Source organism: Takifugu rubripes, chromosome 6 (assembly GCF_901000725.2).
Source record: "Takifugu rubripes chromosome 6, fTakRub1.2, whole genome shotgun sequence".
NCBI classification, from domain to species: Eukaryota; Metazoa; Chordata; class Actinopteri; order Tetraodontiformes; family Tetraodontidae; genus Takifugu; species Takifugu rubripes.
The window spans coordinates 1,987,219-2,007,420 of NC_042290.1; the positions used below are offsets into that span (position 1 = coordinate 1,987,219).

The 20,202-nt window shown below is 48.4% G+C and overlaps 2 protein-coding genes across 4 annotated transcripts; one reads left to right on the plus strand and one right to left on the minus strand.

Moving 5' to 3' along the window:
• Positions 1–930: 930 nt before the first annotated feature.
• Positions 931–10,524, minus strand: zer1 (zyg-11 related, cell cycle regulator). 2 transcript variants are annotated; one of them, XM_029837110.1, is made up of 16 exons: positions 10,362–10,524; positions 9,254–9,470; positions 8,996–9,146; positions 7,954–8,399; positions 7,645–7,821; positions 7,459–7,573; positions 7,223–7,369; positions 6,247–6,420; positions 5,898–6,113; positions 5,385–5,426; positions 4,884–5,003; positions 4,689–4,804; positions 4,204–4,392; positions 3,976–4,073; positions 3,716–3,818; positions 931–3,292 (listed from the first exon to the last, which is right to left on the minus strand). In XM_029837110.1, exons 2-16 carry the CDS (start codon positions 9,418–9,420, stop codon positions 3,205–3,207), a joined length of 2,349 nt encoding a protein of 782 aa, XP_029692970.1. In that variant the 5' UTR covers positions 9,421–9,470; positions 10,362–10,524; the 3' UTR covers positions 931–3,204. The 2 variants fall into 2 exon arrangements, with proteins under 2 accessions (XP_029692970.1, XP_029692973.1); XM_029837113.1 differs by lacking the exon at positions 10,362–10,524 and having other exon boundaries at positions 9,240–9,372.
• tbc1d13 (TBC1 domain family, member 13) lies at positions 9,571–19,293 on the plus strand. 2 transcript variants are annotated; one of them, XM_003965086.3, is made up of 14 exons: positions 9,571–9,618; positions 10,754–10,821; positions 11,706–11,825; positions 13,402–13,475; positions 13,565–13,605; positions 14,009–14,070; positions 14,687–14,786; positions 15,106–15,188; positions 15,589–15,748; positions 16,420–16,630; positions 16,707–16,870; positions 17,311–17,471; positions 17,560–17,617; positions 17,736–19,293. In XM_003965086.3, the coding sequence occupies exons 1-14, from the start codon at positions 9,586–9,588 to the stop codon at positions 17,799–17,801; spliced, it is 1,401 nt and encodes a 466-aa protein (XP_003965135.2). In that variant the 5' UTR covers positions 9,571–9,585; the 3' UTR covers positions 17,802–19,293. The 2 variants fall into 2 exon arrangements, with proteins under 2 accessions (XP_003965135.2, XP_029692974.1); XM_029837114.1 differs by having other exon boundaries at positions 17,374–17,471.
• Positions 19,294–20,202: the final 909 nt, after the last annotated feature.

Consider the following 20,202-nt stretch of genomic DNA (forward strand, 5'->3'; position numbering starts at 1 on the left):
AGGAACAGCCTCTTCAGTAACAGTCACCAGGAACAGCCTCTTCGGTAACACCATCACCAGGAACAGCCTCCCCAGTAACAGTCACCAGGAACAGCCTCCCCAGTAACAGTCACCAGGAACAGCCTCTTCAGTAACAGTCACCAGGAACAGCCTCCCCAGTAACAGTCACCAGGAACAGCCTCCCCAGTAACAGTCACCAGGAACAGCCTCTTCAGTAACAGTCACCAGGAACAGCCTCTTCGGTAACACCATCACCAGGAACAGCCTCCCCAGTATCAGTCACCAGGAAGCCTCTTCAGTAACAGTCACCAGGAACAGCCCCCCCCCCATTAACAGTCACCAGGAACAGCCTCCCCAGTAACAGTCACCAGGAACAGCCTCTTCAGTATCAGTCACCAGGAACAGCCTCTTCAGTATCAGTCACCAGGAACAGCCTCTTCAGTATCAGTCACCAGGAACAGCCTCCCCAGTAACAGCCTCTTCAGTAACAGTCACCAGGAACAGCCTCCCCAGTATCAGTCACCAGGAACAGCCTCCCCAGTAACAGTCACCAGGAACAGCCTCCCCAGTATCAATCACCAGGAACAGCCTCTTCAGTAACAGTCACCAGGAACAGCCTCCCCAGTAACAGTCACCAGGAACAGCCTCCCCAGTATCAATCACCAGGAACAGCCTCCCCAGTAACAGTCACCAGGAACAGCCTCCCCAGTAACAGTCACCAGGAACAGCCTCCCCAGTAACAGTCACCAGGACATAACTTATCGTGCCTGTGGTGATCTGGTGTGTGCAACCTTGCCCTCCCGTTGTGTCTTTTCTCATTGTGCAGATCTGAAACAGAACAGCTGTTTTTTCCTTCTTTGAACTCGGTGTCCTGGTCAGGAGGTCGATGTCAGAGCAGCTGATTGTTATAGAGGAAATCATTAGTCACACTTCTTTAAAACACTCTTTATTGCTTAGTCATCTGGTCATTGACAACGTGCTACTCTTTATATCAGAACAAAGCTGGACTTTCAGCACGTTGGATCAGAAATCCTACAGTTCTTTTCTGAAGATGCTTTGCAAGCACAAAATCATCATTGGTGGACCTCAGAGACGATATAAACGTGATAAAAACGATATTTTCCACTGGCACCATGCTGCCGCCAGCGTGGGCCTCGCTCTGCTCCATGAGATGCTCACCTGTTTAACCACATCCCTCATGTTTGTGTGAAGGTGTCTCATCAATTCCTGCTGCCTCCCTGAGGACTGTCCTCTTCACTGTGCTGCACCAGACGGAGGAGAACCAGCATCAGCCGTGTCCACCGTCCTGTGTAGATGCTGGGACGCGTCCAGCTTGAGCTGCTGCCACTGGGCAGGAATCATCCAACCAAAGTGCTTTAGAATCAGGCAATAAGGAGCTGACAGGAGAGGAGGCCTCCTCCATCCATGAGGACACGACCTGACTAAAGGATGGTCCTCAGTCGATGGCCGACATCCTGGGTCATGCTCAGACTCACAATCCTGTTGGGAGCATCGATGGAATACGGATATGGGAGATAAGCCACTAAATTACTGTTCACACCGGGAAAGAAAAACAAACCCCGACCAGATTAGGGTGAAACAACCAGCCGCTGCAGTGTTTAGAACATGAACATGGAACCAACAGTCAGACTGCTACTCCTGACCTTTTGACCTCTCTGTTGAGGTACTTTTAATAAAAAAAAAAGAAGTTTTTGTTCAACATAAGAACCGTCCACATCAAACGACAGGAATGGATAACAGAGGGGGGAGGCGTTAGCACACAGTTAAATGTTGTCATCCTGACATCTGGGACTTTAATTAGAGCTGGAAAAAGATCTTTACATTTCTCAACTTTTAAAGAAACTATGAGAAAAAAATCATGGAGTTCATTTATGGTGAATTGTAGACAGTTTTAGCTGAACCCTGTAGCATAACACACACATCATCAATTAAATAGAATTACCCAGAATCCTCCTGCATTAAGCAGAAAGAAGAAGAATCTTAGTGTTCTGTGTGCAGCAGAGACGACTGCACGCTGGACACATGTTCAACATTTCATGCTGGACAGCCCACAAACCCCTCAGCAACGGTCTCTACTGGATAAAAACTGTCCAACAAAGATAAATCCATCTTCATTCTTTGGTTTTCCCGTCTGATGACCTATCCTGACGTTCTGCAGGTCGGCTCCACAGCGCCAGATCTGTCAAAGCGTGGCGCCAGCCAGAGGAAGCTGCATGAAGAGGATGGAGTGCACTGGAGAGGTGGGACAGCTGATGGTCATCTCTCATCATCTCTCCGTGTATTCTGGTCAGTGTCTGGAAGAACTTCTGCTAAAAGCTGCTCCCCTTCAGGCTGAGGAAGTTCAGTCCCACCCTGAGGTTGGATCCAGAGTTGTAGTGTTGTGATGGAGAAGCACTTCCACCGAACCCAGTCCCACCATTAACCCTTCCAACAGGTGAAGACACACACCAGTTGGAAGCAATTCCCAAACTACTGAATATCAAAATGATTCCTGGTTATTCCACGTCTATTGATATCAATCACACCTAGAAAAACTACAATACAGTAAAGTCATGAGCCTTTACTTATAAAACACACACACACACACACACACACACACACACACACACACACACACACACACACACACACACACACACACACACACACACACACACACACTAAACTGGTGAGACAGACAATATTTACACTTATAATAAAGAAGTCCATCATGTCACAGTTTGGGAAGTCTCCTGTCAACAGACAGATGAGGCTCCACTCAGTGACGGACATGTTCACAGTATTTGTCCACCACCTCAGAGGACATCGCAGGTCGGTGGGACAGACTGGTTTGATGGGAGTAAAGGAAGCAGCACAGCCTGTCCAACACCGAGAAGCAGTCATCCCCTTCTACACGTCCATCCACTCACTCACTCACCCACTCACTCAAAGAAATGAAAGAATCAGCAACACATCCCAGCTGCGCTCATGCAGCAGAGCCAGCAGCATCTTCACCATGGAACATTCTCCACTGGAGTCTCAGCCCAGCAGCGTCAAGCGGACGCGCGTGTCCCAACGGCTGTGAAGAGGCTCAGAGGCTGGTTCACTCCACACAGTCTTAGAACAGGAAAAATGCACACGAATGAAACGAGCCTGTGGAGAAGACGGAGCAGGCGGCCTCCGGCTGGCCTTCCTCGGTGGCCGTCAGCCTCTCTGTCCGTAGTTTACCTCCTGTCCATCATTGGTCTCCATCGGATCGTCTTTGAAGTTCTCACAATGTTCCATCACTTTGCTGAAGGACATAAAAAACATCCAGACTGTGATTCACTAGACAGCCTGAGTAAGACAGACAGGCAGAGGGACAGGCAGACAGGCAGAGGGACAGGCAGACAGGCAGAGGGACAGGCAGGCGTCCTGCAGAGGTTTATGGAGCTACAATTAATACCAACTCTGTGTGCATGTGTGTGTGGTAAATGGCTGCAGGATAATACTGCGTTCCCCATTTGTTTCAGCGTTCCAACTCTGCAGTTTCCGCTGGAACGCCCCTGAAGGTGGATTTGCTACTCAGGAAGTGGGAGATTCCTCATGGGCCTGAGGTGCCCCTCAAAGATGCCCCCCCCCCCCTCCAACTCAGAGCTTCTGAGGTAAATGGAACACACCACAGAGGACTTTTTCCTCCTCACATTTGCAGGGAGAAGACAAGACTTGATGGTACCTGGCCATGTCCTTTGTCTCTGGCTGGGAGCTCTCCAGTTCCAGAACCTTCTCCAGAAGCCTGACTCCTCCTTCCTTTATCAGCAGGGGACAGTACTTGTTAGCTGCAGATGGGGAGAATGAGGAGCTCAGTTTAGAGCTTTCACAAATGCAAACTGGTGATAATCTGTATATGGCTATAAGAGGCAGCAGATTACAGCTTTATATATAAATATATGTCCAGGTTATGAGGTTCATGGCTTCTGAGCTGCAGGTACTCACGGTAAACCGACACCAGGTTGTAGAGAGCCCACGTGGCCCAGTGTTGACTGACAGGCGAGATGCTCTGAGGCAGCAGCCGCAGGATGGGCTCAAACGACCTGAGAGGTCAAAGTCAGACTCAGCAGGTAGGACAAGGACAACACCTCCTCACAGGTGTGTTCCTCTGAGAAATGACTCCTGCACACAGACTGTTCCTACTGCTGCACGGAGGGAACGCGCTGAGCTCACCTGTAGTTGATGTTGCGGCGTGAGCTGACATCCCAGCTTTGGATGGCGTCCCACATCTTCTCCATCACCCTGTCCCTCTGGGGTTCCTCCATCGACCACACCTCAGGGCCGTCAAACATGATGTGCGAAAGCACGCCGCAGGCATTGTATGACACCTCGATCCCATCAGCCTTGCTGTCCAGAAGGTTACTGAGAAGGTGAGAAACAGATGCAACAAACATCTGTTAGAAACCAGATGGAGTCTACCAAGGACAAGTTCTCACACTACAGGAACGTGTCATTCCTGGAGATCTAAGTGGCCCTTTAGCTTTCCGAACAGGCAACTCTTGAACCAAGTAACCCCTGAAGGAGATCACCAGCTGGACTCACTTCTGCTCCGCTTGAGATTCAGGTGATCAGGTGTTCTAATGAATTCAGGACCTCAGAAATCTCTCAGGACTTTACAGACTCTTCCACATTTTTAATGAAGCAGCTCGAGAACTTACGTGAATACAGTGATGAACTGTGGCGTCAGCAGCTGTGGCCTCAACACTCTGACTTCCGCAACGTTACCCAAAAGTCCCAACATGTTTCGGTGAAGTTCCTGCTTGTCTGGAAACTCCTGCAGCCAAGTCACACGAGGTTTACGGCAGAAAATACAAATGAAGGACAGTTTATTCCTGAAGAAGCTCATCACTGACCTCCAGACAATCCAGGAAGAGACTCATGCCGTGACAGTTGAGAAACATCTGACAGTTGTCAGGCGTCTCATCTGTGATGTTCCACAAAGCACTCCAGGAGAACTCCATCACCTGGTCACACTGAAGGACATGAAGAGCAGGCATGACTGTGCGTCTGACCACTGCCTGGCCCCCAGTGTCTGAAGGAACCAGGCTGCCTTTCCACGCCTCCCTCAGGACATTTACGCGCACATTTTAATCTGATAACTGAGGGGAGCCTGTTCTCCTTCTCGGCACTAGGTGGCGCTATGCATGGTTCAACACGTTATTACGGCCCCATTCTGGTGGACTTCTTACGCAACAAGGACTGCCTTGCTGAAACTTCATGCTGAAGGCAATAATGTGTTATAGGAGCGTTACATAGTGACCAAGCTCCTGTGGTTCCTACATGTCAGACAGAGGCGGGGGGATGGGGACGGGGACGGGGACAGAGAGAGGGCTCATGGATTATTGCTGACTCACCACTCTGTCCTGCAGTTTCTTCTGGATTAAATTCAACATTGTCTGGAAGACAGAAAAGACTCATTTCAGCAGCCAGCAGCTTAATGTAAAGGATCATATAGGTCAGGGGTGTCCAAACTATGGCCCGCGGGCCAACTGTGGCCCTTCGTCCATTTTTAATTGGCCCGCAAGACATTTTATAAATAGAATAGAATATGGCCCGTACTTCAACTTTTGCTTGAGTGTATTGGACTTCTTAGTCTTAGCTTCTTAGAGGCTATATACCTAATTAGTTGTAAGTGGCCCAGCCCCTCCTATATTTTTATGTATTTGGCCCTCGGTGAAAAAAGTTTGGACACCCCTGATATAGGTCATCTGTGAGGAAGAGGGGCGGCTCGATGTCAAAACCCTCTCATGCTCATTTCTCACCCAGCAAGACAGCAGCTTTACATCCTCTTGAGTTGAATCCATATAAATTAGAAAGGATCGGTCTTGGCTATCATGCATAACGCTAAATAAAAGCTGGACTGTTACCTTGACAAATCCCATCTTTCCCACAGCTTCCTTGTGGTGATTATCCACCTGACAGACTAAAGCGTTGCACAGATGGACAGCAATCCTCTGGATGGACTCATCCTGCCTGGACGGTTCCAGGATCTTCAGCAGCAGCAGGTTGACCCGGCTGTACTGGAATTCCAGCTCCTCTGGAATACTGAAGTTACACAGAGTCAAGCAACAGTTCCGCTGGACCTGGAGTGAGAGAAGAAGAGAGCTGTAGCTAACCTGGGGAGAAGCTAGCAGCGCCTCCTTAAACACAACGCGCGCAAACACGCTACCCTCTGCCCCCCACTCCTCCTCCATCGTGGGCCAGAGTCAGACTTACAGTCACTTCCTGGTACTGCTCCATTCCATTCAGCACCACCTGGATGACCTCCCTGCGCAGCCGCACGCTCTGGTCGCAGCGGTACTCGGTGTTGGTCAGGTAGTAGAGGGCAGCGCTGCCCGTCACTTGGATGCTCTTGTCGTACTTGTGGCACTTCAGCGCGGCGATGACGAGCTGATGAGGAAAAAGAGGAGCGTGAGAGGCCTCGGCTGCTGCAGCAGAACCAGAATACAGTGATCCCTCGCTATATCGCGGTTCATCTTTCGCGGCTTCGTGGATTTTTTTTTTTTTTTTTTACAGTGCCTCTGAATCCTGATTGGCTCAGGGGCTTTACTGTTGTCTAGAAATAAAATATTGACGCTGTACTGTATTGATTTTTCACTTGTCAACAGTTTTCGTTTCTGTACATTCTGCCAACTTTACGTTTGCGCTTGGTCGCTTAGCAACCATGGTGAGAATGGCCACTGAACTTCAGCGCACGGCACAAGAATGGGACCCTTTGATGAGTCGTTCATTGCAGTTCTCAAATATAATCGAAGGTGGCATATCCGTTTATAAAAATCTTCTTGCTCAGAAAAAGAAAGAGCGCCAACAACTACCCATAACAATGTTCTTCTCTCAGAGAAAGACTCCTGCGCCTTCCGTAGAAACAGACGCTACAGTGGAGCGGAGTCAGGACGAAGAGGCACAGCTGGGACTGGGAAATACGCGAGTGACAATGTTTCCAATCTTGTACAGTATTACTAGATTAAAATTATTGTTTTAAACAAAGTTTGGTCTTTAAAACAGGTTTTGATGTTTGGTTTCATTCTACTGTTCAGTATTGCATTGTAAAATAATTAAAAAAAATAAAGTTGCTACTTCGCGGATTTCACTTTTCGCGTGTTACTTTTGGAACGCAACTCCCGCGATAAACGAGGGATCACTGTACCTCACAGGACACACACGGGGCGTCCGCGCCTTAGCCTGGACCTACCTGCAGAGCTCGCAGCAGCTGGCTACAGTGCTGTATCCTGGCGATGTCGAACAGCTGATTGATGGCTCTGTGGGCCAGCTCAGGGCGAAACTCCATGTAAGCTTCAATGGCGTTCAAGACCTGCTCTTCATTCTTGGATCCGGTCACCTGAAGGAGCACAAGCGGCGGCTTCAGCTGGAGACAGTGATGCAAGCGCAGGCCTGGCTGAGAAAGGTCAGCAGAGGTCAGCGGCGTACCTTCTGAGCAGGGATGTGCGTCACGTTACAAAGACTGGTGTCGTATAAGCCCAGAAACTGCAGCGGCCTCCTCAGCTCCTGGAAAGGATAGATGCTGCTCTTGCACGGCTCAATGCTGAAAGAGAGGAGCGTTTGTTGGGAAGGTCCGACTCCATCTGGATGCAGCGCTCGCGGAAGGAGACCCACCTTGGACGACCCATCGCTTCCTCAAAGTGGGGAACAGTGCAGTTGTCCAGCATCATGTGACCAGAGATGTCCAGTGAGACCAGGTTCACCAGACGCTGCACGATGGACGTCAGGATCTTCCTGGTCATCTTGAACTTGAGGGAAGCACGTCTGCTCTCTCTCGATATGTCGAGATGTCTGGAGGGGATCATTATTATTCATTATCGACTCTGGCAGAACCCAGCGAAATAAAATACACGAGCAAGTGAGATGAAAGTGCCCTCATGCATTAGTGTGTGTGTGTGTGTGTGTGTGTGAGATGAGCCTCACCTGAGGTGGAGCAGCTCTACCACAGTGCTCACCAACTCTTCTGACAGGTCCACGTTGTAGAGCACCAGTGATGCCAGCCTGTCTTTCCACTGGGTGAGAAAAGCTGTTCCCAGCAGCTGAACATTGGCCAGCTCCAGTGAGGTGAGACACTTGAGGGGTTTCAGCAACGTCTCCACGTCCACCTCATCAGGAAGACCTTCTATGTTCAGCAGCCGGAGGCGGTTGAAGCCCTGGAAGTTAAAATCGGTTTCCAGCGCCTGTCTGGACACAGGACAGTCCTCGTCCTCGGTGTCCTCGCTGCAGGCCAGCGGGGCGCCTCTGCGGTAGAAGATATAACGACAGCCGAAGAGACAGAGAGACACCAAAGTCTCCCGGAAACACATGAGTGTTTTCAGGCTGCGTGACGACAGGCTGTTGCAGTAGGTGAGATTGAGCTCGATCAGGTCCTGTGAGAGGAAAAAACCATCAGAGCAACAGAGCAGGAGCCCCCCCCCAGTCTGGAACACAGGCCCAAACCTTTGGCTAACCCCTCCTCCAGGATGCACTGTTAGCTCACGGCAGTCAGACAGGTAACTCGAGGCTGACTGTGATGAATCGACTGGAATAAACTAAAATCCAACCCAACACTCCCCCCTATCAGCTTCCCTGACTAACCCCCCCTCCTCCGTGGCAGTAGGAATATGCCCGACAAGCCCCACCCTAAAGAAGAAGCCATCAGAAGCATGACAGATCGCGGCTGCAGCGTAGCTAACGATAGCCCAAAGGGCTGTTTAACGGCTATATCACCTCTGTAGGTGAGTTATCTGAACATACCAGCCATGACAGGTTCAAAGTGAAACTACAACTAGTAAATAGCAGAGAGTTCAGAACCCAGTGAAGCATGTGGAGCAGAAGCACCACGGCCTGTTGGATGATGACAACGGCTGCTTCGTGATGCATGTGGTAACAACAACCTTGCAGAGAGCCAAGGGAAATGACAGAGCTCACGTTACAACGACGACGTCACGGGTGCATCTGAAACCAGGGAATTGCAAAAGCCCACCTGTTTCCTAATGGCCTCCAGATCTTTGTCCCGCACAATGTCCTCTCTGAGCTGGACCCTAGTCAGTCTGGTACTTCTTGGGTCAGAGAACAGTTGAAAGAAGCTCTCCTCTGGTTCAAAGTTGTTGTCTGTATGGACCATCTCCATATATCTGCTCGAGCAACAGAAATACAATGAACCAAGCATGAAATCAAAACTGCTCAGACCTGAAAACGAATGCGGGTCACGAGAAATCAACTCATACTTCCTGTTACATACGTGCTCACGAGCTTGTCACAGATCTCACTGGGGAGAAAGATGTCCGAGCGCAGGGACAGCTTGTTCTTGAAGCCCTGATAACACATGGTCTTCCTCAGGTTCCTCAGGCAGAAGATCGTTGTCAGAGTCATGAGGCTGTCAGGGTCGTCTCCTGCCGGCGCTGCCATGGTGGCCTCTTCTGCTCCGGCCCAGATCCAAACAGGCCACTCAAGGGACCCTGAGAGACACGAAAAAGGATTAGGGCTCCATTTCTCTGTTAGAACCCACCTGGAAACAACAGCAATGCTCGTGGTAAGTGGGCCTGGCGGTGCTTATGAGAGGGGGATTGCCAGATGTCTTTGAAGCAGGACACCAGCAGAACAGAGGTAAAACCCTTCAAGATGGGCTTTATTTTTCACTCCATCATCCACTGCAGAGCTTTCTGTGGTGACTCGGGGTTTAGGCAAAGGGCCAGGTTCGGAAACCATTGCTACGTCTACAACTGGACTTTTCAGTGAAGCGTACTGAAGACAGAACCTCAGTGTGGTTGGCAGAATCAGCCATCATTTCTGGTCTCTACTGTTAGCAGCTACTGCTGGCTACTCAACTTTAACTAGTATTTCTAAACAGCACCTGACTGTGGAGAATCGCCCGTTGATTAGATATGTGGTCATTCACAACCCAACTTTCATTTCCCTTTGGTTGCTCTTAACCGTACTAGAGCGTTAGATAAGCAGTCAGTGGCCACATATGACACCGAAACCGAGAAGAAATGCGACCGACTGTTATTGGACGGCTAGCTAGCTAGCGACACTGTGGGGCAATTTACTTTTATACCACTTAAGTCAAAGAGGTGCTGACACTAAGTAACTTTTAGCCTACTCCCTTACAACATGTCTATATACCAAGGAGCAGGGCCTGGTCTAGAGGTCGAGCCTTAATCTACCGATGAAGTGCCATTAATGCATTTCAGCGCATAAATTAGCTTGTGGCTAACGATGACTTTCCCAGCTATGGTGATGGCTAACTTAGCGCGTGAGGCTAGCGCTAGCTAAGCGCTGGGCTGAAATAAGAGCTGCGGGTCCTGATCCGCCCGGGTCGAGTGCCTGGCTCATGTGCAGGGTTCTACCTTAGCCTCGGCCAAGGCGATGTGTCCTGAAACGGCGGAAGAACGGAGCTAAGATGACCAGTTTTCACTCATCTGATTTGGGTCCCTCCGATGTCAACAAACCCCTCCTCCCACTGGTCCTCTCCTCCCGTCCCCTCCTTCCTCCTGCTCCTCTTCTTCCGCTTCCCTGCTCTTCCTTCAAGCCTTTCCTTTCTGGACTTTAGTCAAACATCCGTGAATATATGCATGAATGTAGTTATAAACTCAAAGGTCAAAACCAGGGTTTTAATCTGACACTGCTCTGATTTTGTTTCATCCTTTTTGATCCTGATCATTCATAGAGCAGAAAAACTGGTTTTGGGTTTGACTATGTGAAAATGCTTCTGCATATATTTGTTTTGGTTGTGCACCAGGCTCTATTGAACGGGACGAGATGGTTCCATCTCCAGATCCGTTCCCTTGATGCTCACTGGTGTCGTAGGTGAGTGTCTTCACAAATCCGGAACCAGTTCCTTGTTCTTCCTGGTGTTGATCCAGAGCTGGTTCTGATGGCACCAGTCCACAGCTTCCTGGGTCTGTTCTCCATCAGTGATGACACCAGTGAGAGTGGAGAGTCTGTGGAGGGTGAAGAGAACCAGAAGGTTCCTCGTGGGCCCCCATGCTCCACACCCGTGCTCTCCAGCTTGTCCCTCAGAAGGAGCGTGACCATCACAGTACTCCCGGGATTCTCATGGTGAGCTGGTCCACACAAGACTTCAGGAGCTGGGCGCTGATGCCACAGGAGCCTTCCTTATCTTCATGTTCCTCAGCTGCTTCTTCATCTGGAGGGTCACTAAGCAGGACACTAAACAGGACACTGGAAATGCTGTCCTGGTGTTGCACCAGATGGAAGTCAGCGTCGCTCGAGTGATTTCATTTGATTTTCCTACTGGTTCATTAAGAGAAAATACTGTGTTTACTATTGTTTATTGGTGGTTAGGGAACTACTACTGTCCACTACTTTCCACAATGCATTATGGGATATCCTGAGTGCTTAATATAAGGTACAGAGATCCTCACTCCACAAAGATGTGGAACCTACTGAGAGTGCTATAGGGAACATCTGGCAGATGCCACCATCATGCTGACCCCTGGACGCTGGTTTGGGACTGGACACACTGATGTTCTGCGCTATTGTTGGTGCAGCTCCAACCTCCACTAAAACTTAGGATGAGCTACACTTTTCTGTAATGATCAACAGTTTATGGACATCTACAGTTTATGCTGAATCATCCACAGTTCGTAGTGCGGTGAAGTTTAGAATAATCCACAGTATCGCAGTTTAGAAAGATCTCCAGTGATTCCTGATTACAGCTGACTTCACAGCGGCGGGAGACCGGAAGTGACAACACGGCTTCCGTCCGTTCCTGAATTCCTTCCTGGTTGGGACCAGTTGCAGGAGTCCAACGCTCCCCTCACAGACATGTCTACTGCCTACAGAAACAGGTGAAAACACCCCCGTTCTTAAATTTGCGTGATACGTGGGTCAGTCAGGTGTAATTACAAAGAAAGGACAACAACCAGTCCAGCATATAATCCTCACCGCAACCCTGATGTTAACTTCCGTGATAAGCTAGCAGTAACATCAGAGGAGCTAACAGACCCAGTCTAGGTCTGTCGAGACGAACATCCTCAGGCTTTACTCAACGTTTTCAGCAAACATTTTATGGAAAAGCAGCAAGCCCTTGTGGCGTCCGGCAGCTTTGGCCACACACTCGGTTATTCGTGGCTTTCCTTGGCCGGGTTAGCATCCTGCTAGTGGATCAGCTGACCCTCGGCTGTAGCAGCTGGATCTGCTGACAAAGGCTTTCTGTCAGAATCAGCGAAACTTCAGTTTTCTTCTCGTTCATACAGGGGACTTGCACGCATGGTTTCAGGTGCTGATCTACAGAAACCTGTAGATGGATTCATATTCTTCCCCTTGAACGGGATCAGAGTCCTGGTTTGGAAACATCTATTTTCAGTTTCTTTGTCATCATGCTGATATGGGATCAATGCAGGCATTCCCACCTCTTATTGAGGCTGATATTTAACACGGATCAATGAAATCAGACTTTGCTGTCAAGGAAAGGTGGTCATGAATTGGTTCCTATGTAGGAGTTAGTCGATGGTGTTTTGCTCCTGTAGTAATGAGATATATGTGGAATAATAATAAAAATTGTCTCTAAATGGAATGTAATAATTTGTCACTTTGAATGGCTCAAATCTCTTCATTTAAATGCTTATATTGTTTATGTTTCAGTTTATTTTCCATACATATACTCACTGTATTTCATTTAAGGTCTTATTTTTCCTCGTATGACACCATAAGCGTGTGAATGTTTCCAATCGGAATACACTCTGCAGAGGGATATTTGCTCGTTGAGGGAGTTCAGCGCTAAATGACACGGAGCATTTAGAAAAGAGGGCTGACCGCTTCTCCAAATGTGGAGTTTCATCTCTTCTTTGGCCTTTAGTCTGGGTTGAGCTCAGGTGTGTGACCTCTTTATTAACCAGGCTCTTTCTTTTTAGCCACATGGCACAAACATTCTAGTCAGAGCAGATGTAGTTTAGTCTTGGCTCTGGGGACTGAGCACCTTGTGGAGCTCCACCGATTAGCCAGGACCTGTCGGAGCTAAAGGACTGGCCTAGCATTGGTGTAGCTTGATATGAGCCAAGTTTTGCTGACTTTGAACTGTCTGTGCTGGCCAGCCATGTGTGGGCTACCTGTGGGCAGCCTGCTCAACCCAGTAATCCCTGACTGAGGTGACCCAGAAAGAGTAGCTGACCTCGCCATTACTCTGGCGGCTCTTTGGCCTCCACCCCCACTGTACGGATTCTAGGCAGGTCCTGATCCACGCTTTTAACAACATGAACTAGTTTTTGTGCTGTGGAGAAACAGCTGAAACGATCAGCTGTGTGTCTGAGGGGGTCAGGATTCAGAAGATGATCACATTCTTGTTCTACTTCAGGTCTTCTATAAGTGGGTCCAGCTTCACTGATTGTGGACATGTTCTCCAGTCTGACCTCACTGTGCTTTCAGGATACAGGAATTTGAAGCAACTTTGGGTGAAGAAACGATAAACTTGAAGACACTGAGAGAGTTGTGCTTTAACGGTAAAAGTCTGGCTTTATTTGATTAAACATGACCTTAATTTGATTAATCATGACCTTTATTTTTGTATTTGACTTTTCTTGATTCTCAGGAATCCCCTTTGAAGGAGGCATACGGGCACTTTGTTGGAAGGTAGGAACCATCGTAGTCCTCTTAAAGAACTCCCATTGTTGACCAGAGACTATGCTTTTCCTTTTGTAATCCAACAAATTGAAGCTGATTTATTGGGACTTGAGCTTTACTTTTATCAAAGGAAACATCTCAGTGACTTTTAACTGTTCTGAATCTTTCAAGAGTCACTATGAGCATGTAAGCACCTCTGGTGTCTCCACTAAAGGATTTGGGTGGTCTTGGAGCATCAACAGATGCTCTGCTTTTGTTTGCTCTGGGCTGCCGATGGATTATTTAGCACAGATGAGCTTGATTGATACACAGGAAGTTGACTTCATTAGCGTGGAGACCAATCCTGAAGTTTGACTCGGGCTGCTTTCACGGTCTCCTCACCCCTTCTCTGTTGGTCTCTGCTCCTTTTCAGGTCCTTCTCAACTATCTGCCCCTGGATCAGACAGTATGGACGTCGTTCTTGAAGAAGCAACGGTAAGAAGGAACCTGGTCAGTGGAGTAGTCATGGCAACCTGCTGCAGCTGTAATTCATGCAGACTGATGGAGGTTCTGTTCCATCCAGAAGACAGAAGCTGAGCAGATCAGAACATCTCAGAACTTATTGTGTAATACTGTAAGTAAAAGGAGCAGCTGATCGTGCCAGTTTAGCTCAGCCCTGTTGTTCCAGTAACAGTGAGGGTGGATCACTGAGGAGAGGAGAGGAGGTGCTGGTGCAGGCCAGCAGAGGTGGGGGGACCCAGCAGCAGGACCACGTTCTGCTCCTGGTTGTGGGGAGGACAGAAGAACCATTGCTGTATATCTACACAATAAGATCCAGTAGGCACTCATGCACGGTTCCGTCCCAATTGTCAGAAACTCTGAGGCTGAGATGAGGGCCTGACGTCCACAAGTGGGACTTATGCTCACAACCTTCTATCTGAGGAAAACATCAGATGGTAGCATGGATCTCATTACCTCAGGGCTGCTCCAAACATCTGGGCTCCACTAGGTGTCTTCTCAATGGCCAAGTCCCAATGAGAACTTCATTACAGGCATGTTTGTGGGATGTTTGGGGAGTTCATTTGCACTCAGCGGGTGCTCTGTCTCACAGGGAGGAGTATTCCCAGTTTCTCAGAGAAATGATCATCCAGCCTGGCATTTCCAAGGCAAAGTCAGGCTGTTCCAGAGAAGACGTCACCATGGAGGACCACGTAAGTCCCACCATGTCCGTCCTGATAGACTAAAAGTCAAGTCTGTCTAACACAGGAGAGACAATAATAGACAGTAGGAGGCTCCGTCTGTATCACCTGTACCATCCTCCAGCCTGGTCTCTATAACGACAGGACATGACGACAGTCCTGCTGTCTCACAACCTCTACGTTAATCTGCCCCACATCAGCTTCATAGCATTAGTTCATTTAATACCTTGTCGATTTCCGTTCAGCAGAACAATCACCTGGCTGTGTGTTTAGTGTGTGTGTGTCCAGATGGTGCAGCGCTTCATCTTCCTCTCTCCTCTTCCTCTTCCAGCCTTTAAACCCTAACCCAGACAGCAGGTGGAACAACTATTTTAAGGATAATGAAATTCTACTTCAGATAGACAAAGACGTGAGGTGAGAGCTTTGATGTAACACTGTTTCTCTCTAACCTACAAGTTTTCCAATCTATGGATCAGAGGTGCTCTCAAAGACAGTTGGAAGTACCCTATTTTCACCACCATAAGGCGCACCGGATTATAGGGCGCAGGCATGGTAAAACATACCGGTACGCTAGCTTAAAACATGCATGCTAGCGTGTATTTAGCAATGTACTCACGTTATTTTTTTGATCAATCCTCATCCACAAATCATCATCCATTTTGGAACTCGGTGCACACGTAAGGCGCACCGCATTATAAGGTGCCCCGTCCATTCTGGAGAAAATTTAAGACTTTTAAGTGCGCCTTATGGTCGCGTAACTGAGTGAGGATGTTCTTCCTGGCAAACATGAGCAGCCGTTTGTCTGGATCTGCAGGCGACTGTACCCAGACATGGCCTTCTTCCAGCGCCCCACTGATTATCCCTGCCAGCTGATCCTGGATCCTCAGAACGACTACGAGACACTGCGGCAGCGAGTGGAACAGACCACCTTGAAGGCCCAGACTGTGAACCGCAACCGCAGCGGAGTGACCAATGTAAGTGTGACCACTGTAGGAGACAGACAGACCCTCAGACAGGTCAGACAGACCCTTAGACAGGTCAGATAGACTCACAGACTGGTCAGACAGACCCTTAGACAGGTCAGATAGGCTCACAGACAGGTCAGATAGACTCACAGACTGGTCAGATAGACTCACAGACTGGTCAGACAGACCCTCAGACAGGTCAGACAGACCCTTAGACAGGTCAGATAGACTCACAGACTGGTCAGACAGACCCTCAGACAGGTCAGACAGACCCTCAGACAGGTCAGACAGACCCTCAGACAGGTCAGATAGATTTACAGACAGGTCAGGTCAGACAGACCCTCAGACAGGTCAGATAGACCGACAGACAGGTCAAATAGACCCACAGACAGGTCAGACAGACCCTTAGACAGGTCAGATAGGCTCACAGACAGGTCAGACAGACCCTTAGACAGGTCAGACAGACTCACAGACTGGTCAGACAGACCCTTAGACAGGTCAGATAGACTCACAGACTGGTCAGATAGGCTCACAGACAGGTCAGACAGACCCTCAGACAGTTCAGACAGACCCTCAGACAGGTCAGATAGACCCTCAGACAGGTCAGGTAGACCCACAGACGGGTAAACTCTGCGTGTCTATGGAGCGGCAGCTCTTTTCTGAAGTGGATCTGTTCCCAGGTCAGCTCTCCTGGGAAGGCCTTGAACCTGTACCCATCGAATGAATACGAGGTGATGCCCAGTGGAAGTGAAGCGCACTGGGAGGTGGTGGAACGGATTCTCTTTATCTACGCCAAACTGAACCCGGGGATAGCGTATGTCCAGGGCATGAATGAGATCGTGGGGCCGATCTACTACACCTTTGCTACGGACCCCAACAGCCAGTGGAAAGGTCAGTGATGGTGTGTCTGCATGAAAAGGTGCCACATGTGGGAAATATAAAGGTTCTCTTCTGCTCCATGGACCAGAGCACGCTGAAGCAGACACCTTCTTCTGTTTCACCAACCTGATGTCAGAGAACCGAGACAACTTCATCAAGAGCTTGGACGACTCTCAGTGTGGGATCACTTACAAGATGGAGAGTGTGTATTCCATGCTGAAGGACAAAGATCTGGAGCTCTACCTGAAGCTGGTGAGATGCAACAGATGTGTGTCATGGGTGTGTTAACCTGCTCTTGATCTGAAACACTGATCCGTCTGGAATCTCACAACCTGCTCTCTTCCTGCCGGCTTTGAGCTCTAGCTGGAGATGCTGTCAGCAGTTCTCACTCTTTCTGCTAATGCCTGATTCATTTGGACTTTTTGTTTCATCTTTAACCAAAGGACATATTCCAACCCAAACAGTGTTGTTTGAGACCCTGGTTTCCTCCAGAAGGTTCCATTAGATCTAAATGTGCAGCCCTTGAAGCTGATGTGTTCCAGAGGTGTAGCTCCATATGGAATTTCAATGTCTTCATGTTTGAGCTCATCATACCTTAGATCATCAAGAACAACCCATGCTGTTAGCTCTGTAGTTCCTTCACTGCCTGAGAGAACATCTGCTAATGGTTCTGAGCTGCTGTGTCCTGACAGGAAGAGCAGAACATCAAACCTCAGTATTTCACCTTCCGCTGGCTCACCCTGCTGTTGTCTCAGGAGTTCCTCCTGCCAGACGTCATCCGGATCTGGGACACCTTGTTTTCTGACAAGGAGCGTTTCCACTTCCTGATCTTGGTGTGCTGCGCCATGCTGATGTGAGTGTCTGGCATCAGCTCCTCGCCCGTCTGCTGCATTGATGCTCTTTCTTCTCTGGCTCATTTGGTCCTTTTTGACTGTTTGCAGACTGATCCGGGAGAACTTGCTGGCTGGAGACTTCACAGTGAACATGAGGTTACTGCAGGTACAGTTCCTCCAGCTCTGCTGCGGAGCCTCCACAGATGCTTCAAGGCATCCTTGTTCTAATTACTCCAGATCAAAGCTTGACGCATGGACTTCTGACCATGTCCCTCATGTTTCAGGATTATCCCATCTCAGATGTCCACACCATCCTAACCAAGGCTGAAGAGCTGCGGGACAACTCCTAACCTGCTGACGCACCTGTTTGCTGGGGGCGTGAGCAGCAAAAAGACTGAAACATGGAGGCTTTGATGAGTGGAGATCCTGGACTGAAGCACGCCTTCTGTCAACAGTGCAGGAACCTCACCACCTTTCTGGAAGCTGTACAGATGAACACACTTCTGCAGATGCTTTGAAGGAGAAGCCTGAGTCACTAGCCCATAGAGACCCAGACTTTGTTCTGGCTGCTGCATGTTTGGTCCGTATGTTCTGTTGCCTCTCTGCTGATCTGGAACTTTTATTGAAGGTTTCTCCTCTGATGATGTGAAGGAGTCAGTATTTTTGGTACTTTGTCTAGGAAATTCGGAATAGAGAGCTGAGTTTTATTTGACACACTAGCCACCTGAGAATCAGACCTTTTACCTGCTTTATAATCCTTTTCAACTAAATGAGCCATTCTGCCTTTCACATTAAACATTAGATGTGGGATTCAGCCATGGTGCCACCACTACGGGCACAGAACAAGGTGACCAGCCTCCAGGACTACTGCTGAGTTCTGCTCTGACCTCTAACCGGTCCACTGACCTCTGACCTCTGCCAGTCCCAATACTGTTCTTCTGGACAGGGTTGTCCACTTTTACCAAGTCCTACCCAGAGAGTCGAGCCTTTGTCTGGAGGTCAGGAGGTCAGACTGTGCTGTTTCAGCTACACACCTGCATCCCAGATGTAACAGTTAGCTTTAACATATCTAAAGATTACATTTGTTTTTACAAAAGAATGAGTGTTTTCCACCCTTTATGTCAAACAACAGAAAAGGTTCCTGAAAGCACCAAAACTCTACTAAATCATACAGACATCTCTCCCAAAGATGCTTTTTGGTTTTTACTGGAGGAATTGAGATTTTGTACTGTTCTGTCTGCGTTCCCATGTCCTGGTTGTCTTCTGGTTGATTGTGTTCCGATTGTGTTTCTCTTTGTTCTTAACACCCTCACAGGCTGCTGCAGTGAAGGAATTGATCTGGTCCAGTGGCTCCATAGTTCAACATGCACAATTCAACTTCCTGAGAGAGTCAGGGGTATTCTGTAGGATTTGGGGGTATTTTGGAGGATTTGGGGGTATTCTGGGGCTGCCACTGTTTCAGAGCAGCATCTCAATGTTGGGGCCTAATTTTGACCAGGTCCAGATCATCCTCAAAGCAGGATTTGGTCGTTCTGAGCATTAAAAGTTCTTTCTGCTCGTAGCCAAATGTGAATGTGAGTGAAACTAAACGCTGTTCATCAGCTGGTCGAGCTGGTCCAGGACTAACGAGGCTGAACCTTTTTAATGTATGAGTATTTAAAGCCCAGTATGTCACTGTAAGGCATTATATCTCTATGAAAACGTGTTTGAATATGAAAATGACATAAGTTTCATGTTTTAGGCTGATAAAATTTTTGGGGGACGTTTTGTTATTTCTGTAATGTGTCTTTTGTTACGTGCCATTAAAAACAGTTTTTTTGAACTGAGGACAACTCTAAAAAAGAGGAGTGTTGAGGTCTTTTTCCCTCAGTTCTGCTGCAGATGGAGCTGCTGGAGACTACATTTAAAAACACAAAGACCGATGTGAGTGCAGATGATCTCAGTCTGTCCCAGCAACACTCATCATGGTCCATGATCTGAAGAGAAACCTCTGTGTCAAAAGGTCAGTTACTCCACAATGATTCAGGCCGGTCTACACTGCAGGAAACTCAGGCAGTCATCTGTACAACCATTAACTACATTTGGACAGGCTTCTGATGAGATGATCACCTGGATTAGCCTTCAGTGCTCAGGCTGATTCAGGTGGCAGCTGCCTAACGGACTTTCAATGGAGGAAGATGTGCTTCCATTAAATCAGGACACATCTGAGGTAGCTGTATTTGACAGCAAAGGCTACATTCACACTGCCATCAAATGTGACCTGAATCGGATTGGGAAATGTCAGATCGACGTGTGCTGTTCACTCTCAGAAACAATTTCCCAATCCGATTCAGACCACTTCAAATTGTGATATTGAATCGGATACCTATCGGATTTTGTCGAATGCGCTCGCAGTCTGAACGGTTTTTAACGCGACTTTGACGTCTTTCCAGTGCGACATACGTCAGAATTCCGCGCCGCTGACAAAAGCGGAAGCGGGAAAAAGAGTCACCATGACGACGATAAACATTGGAGACAGCAATGGTGACGTTAGCGAGTTGAGAGGTAATGAAGTCATACACCTAATTAGCATTTGAAGAGTGACGTGCAAACCAAATTTGAAGGGTCTTTTCGTAATCGTTCGGTTATGAAAGAATTACAAAACCCGAACGGGGCTCACAAATCAGCCGTCACACAGTCTTCGAATGAAGACCTTCAACCAGCTTCGCTTCCGTAAATAATGTTCTGTAGGTGACGTCATTAATGTTCTAC